Source organism: Gossypium arboreum, chromosome 9 (assembly GCF_025698485.1).
Source record: "Gossypium arboreum isolate Shixiya-1 chromosome 9, ASM2569848v2, whole genome shotgun sequence".
NCBI classification, from domain to species: domain Eukaryota; kingdom Viridiplantae; phylum Streptophyta; class Magnoliopsida; order Malvales; family Malvaceae; genus Gossypium; species Gossypium arboreum.
In genome coordinates, this window is record NC_069078.1 from 59,164,221 (window position 1) to 59,168,022 (window position 3,802).

The window sequence follows — 3,802 nt, forward strand, 5'->3', positions numbered from 1 at the left end:
GACCGGTACTATCTCAACATATAGACAGGGAACACGTCATGAATCCGATCTAATTTAGGAGGTAGCTCTAGCAAATAGGCAACAGGACCAAAACATTTCAAAATACGATAAGGCCCAAGGAACATCAAGCTCAACTTACCCTTATGTCCAAACTGGAGAACATTTTTCCGTTTAAATACTTTAAGAAAGACCTGGTCACCCACTGAATACTCAATATCTCTCCTCTTTAAATCTACATATAATTTTTTCCAATCGGAAGTTGCCTTAAGGCAGTCTCAAATCAATCTAACTATATTCCCAGTCTCAGAATCCAAATCGAGACCCAACAAATCGACGTTTACCTAACTCGGTCCAATACAAAGGGGTATGGCATTTACTACCATAAATATGGGTAAGTTGCCATCTAAATACTAGATTGGAAGCTGTTATTATACGCAAACTCAGCTAGCAGTAGGAATTCCTCTCAACTACCTCAGAAGTCAATCACATAGCTCCATAACATATCCTCTAGAATCTGAATAACTCATTTAGACTGTCCATCGGTCTGAGAATATACGCAGTACTGAAATATAATCTAGTGCCCAATGTCTCGTGAAGCTTCTTCCATAACAGATAAATAAAATGTGAGCCTTTATCAAAGATGATCAAAACCGAAACTTTGTGTAATCTTACAATTTTAGAGACATACAACTTAGCTAGCTTCTGCAACGAATAGTTTGTCATGATAGGTAGGAAATTAGTAAACTTGGTCAATCGATCCACGATGACCCAAATAGAATCTTTTTTAGTGAGTGTCAGAGGTAATCCGCTAACAAAATCTATAATCACACGCTCCCACTTCCAAAGGGGAATCCTAACCAGTTGTAGCAGACCTAAAGGTAGTTTGAGCTCAGCCTTAACCTATTGGCACGTTAGACAATGAGAAACAAAGTCAGTTACCTCTCGTTTCAAACTAGGTCACTAGTAAAGCTTTTGAAGATCCTTTTACATTTTATTTTTACTGGGATGCATAGCATAAGGGCTACTATACGCTTCTCACAAAATCGACTACCTTAATTCAGCATCATTAGGCATACAAATCTGACCTCTGAAACACAAAACCCCGTAATCATTTAACCTAAAATCGAAAGTCCCACCATCTTCAACCTTTCAAAATCGCAAAACCAAAGACTCATCACTTCACTGTTTAACTCAAATCTAATCAATCTAGGTCGGTTAACCTGCAACTCGGCCAATAGACTACCGTTGTCGAACAAACTCAGGCAAGCAAACATGGCTCTACGACTAAGAGTATTGGCCACAACATTTTCCTTACTAAGATGATACTTTATAGTGGCATCATCATCCTTAAGCAAATCAACCCATATATGTTGCTTGAGGTTAAACTCTTTCTGAGTCAATAGATACTTGAGGCTTTTGTGATCGATGTAAATGATACATCTCTAACCATACAAATAATACCTCTATATTTTTAGAGTGAAGACAACTATAGCCAATTCAAAGACATGCGTGGGATAATTGCCCTTGTGCGACTTAAGTTGTCGCAATGCATAGTTTCCCAATCTGACATGCGAAACATCTTTGTAAACTATGAACTTTCAACCAGATTCAGTTTATACTAGAACAGCTGCTTGAGTTTAAATAGACTTGAGTTTCTCAAAGCTCGCTTGTTTCTCTTCAGACTACACAAAAGGCGTATTCTTACACAGCAACTTAGTTAGGGGAACTGCGATAAGTCAGAATCCCTAAACAAACCTCCTGTAGTAACCCGCTAAACCTAGGAAACTCCAAATCTCAAACACATTCAGTGGTTGTTTCCACTTGATCATAGCCTCAACGTTTTTAAGATCAACTCAGATCCCTTCAACAGAAACAACATGTCCTAAAAAGGTAACCTCTCAAAAACAGGACTCGCATTTACTCAACTTAGCGTAGAGCTATTTCTTACGAAGTATCTATAGAACTACTCTAAGATGCTCATCATGCTCACTCTCAGTTTTAGAGTATATTAGAATATCATCGATGAAGGCTACGATGAACTGATCCAGATACTACTGAAATACCTAATTAATTAGATCGATAAACATAGTCAGAGCATTCATCAAATCGAAGGGCATGACCAGGAACTCATAGTATTCATAACGAGTCCTAAAAGTAATCTTATTCACATTAGTCTCTTTAACCTTGAGATTATGATACCCAGAATGAAGATCGATCTTCGAGAATACAGATGTTCCATGGAACTTATCAAATAGGTCATCGATCCTCGAAAGCATATACCTACTATTTACCATCAACTTATTCAGTTGACTATAATCTACACATATTCTCATCGTGCAATCCTTTTTCTTTACAAACAGAATTGGTGCTCCGTACGGGGACACACTCAGTCTAATGAACCATCGATTGAGAAGTTCTTAAAGATAAGCCTTTAATTCCATTAACTCTTTTGGTGCCATGCGATAAGGAGCAATAGACACAGGAGTAGTACATGGAAGAAGTTCAATACCAAACTTAACCTCCCTATCCGGAGGTATCCTCGGTAACTTTTCAGGGAAGACATCTGAAAAATCTCTTACTGTCTGAATATCTTTAATAGAAGGTTTTGAAGGACCGGAGTCAGACAAAAATGCCAAATATGCCTCACAAGCTTTCCAAGCTAACTTTTCGAGTACCATAATGGAGATTACATTACAGAGGTAATCTCGATGCTCGTCAATCATAACAATCTCAGTATCATTATCATATCTTTGAGTTACCCTTTTAGAGGCACAATCCAGACTGAATCGATGTTCCACGAGCCAATCCATTCTTCGAATAAGATTAACCTCTTCAAACGGTAACTCCATCATATTAGCAGGAAATACAACACCCTGAATATCTAATGGAACCCTTCTATAAACTTTATTAACATATATCGACTAACCGAGGGGACTAATCATAGAAATCTTTCGAGCAGTACTCTCAGCAGATATACCCAAATTCACAAAATAGTACTAGATACAAATGAATGTGTAGAACCAATGTCCATCAAAGCAAAATACAGTGCAGAATGAATAAAGAACGTACATGCTATAATGTTTGGTGTCGTCTCAGTTCTCGCAGCGCCTCACTGCATATACAAAAGTAGGCTGCCGTACCTCAGTCTGAATCGTACCTATGCCCGAGGCTCTTTGACCCCTGTCAGAACCATTACCACCCTTGGCCATAGCACGACCCCTAGGTGGATACTATGCTGCCCTCAGAAGCTGAGCTAGACTCGGGGCTAGAGCTTGTGTAAAAGCTTGTACATGATTGGATCGGAGAGGACAGTTCCTAATGTCGTGCTCCATCGACTCGCATCACAGAAAAGCTCCCAATCTCCTTCAAGACTCACCCGAATGGTGTCTACTAGAGTCACAATAGGTTTGAATCTCAATCAATGTAGTTGATGCCTCAGCCTTCGGAAGCCCATTAAACCTAGTATGTTTCTTAGGGCTCTAAATAGAACTAAAAGGACCTGAATCCCTCTTAAGTTTACTTTAACCCTTCTCCCAATCTCTCCTCTCGCGCTTCGTACGCTTCACCTCCTTCTCTATCTTCACCTTGTCAACTAAGGCCTCGAACACTTGCTCCCTCTGAGAAGATATTAGAACCCTCAAATCATATCTTAGTTCACACTCAAACCGAATACTCTTCTCATAATCATTCGAAACCAAACTACGAGCATACATACTCAATCTCAGAAACTCGACCACAAACCTCTCACCCTGAACTAGGCACATAAACTCGCGACTGCAAGCCTCCACATAACTTGCCCCAA

The 3,802-nt window shown here is 39.4% G+C and overlaps 1 protein-coding gene across 1 annotated transcript; it reads right to left on the bottom strand.

Moving 5' to 3' along the window:
• Nucleotides 1–2,417: 2,417 nt before the first annotated feature.
• Nucleotides 2,418–3,209, bottom strand: LOC108455574 (uncharacterized). The gene is made up of 3 exons (XM_017754123.1): nt 3,141–3,209; nt 2,927–2,996; nt 2,418–2,830 (listed from the first exon to the last, which is right to left on the bottom strand). The coding sequence occupies exons 1-3, from the start codon at nt 3,207–3,209 to the stop codon at nt 2,418–2,420; spliced, it is 552 nt and encodes a 183-aa protein (XP_017609612.1).
• Nucleotides 3,210–3,802: the final 593 nt, after the last annotated feature.

Coding starts and splice junctions, on each gene's coding strand:
- LOC108455574 (XM_017754123.1), bottom strand. CDS start 3,209: ATGGCCAAGGGTGGTAATGGTTCTGACAGGGGTCAAAGAGCCTCGGGC. Junction 2,997..3,140: donor TAGGTACGATTCAGACTGAG/GTACGGCAGCCT, acceptor ATTTGTATCTAG/TACTATTTTGTGAATTTGGG. Junction 2,831..2,926: donor TTCTATGATTAGTCCCCTCG/GTTAGTCGATAT, acceptor TACCGTTTGAAG/AGGTTAATCTTATTCGAAGA.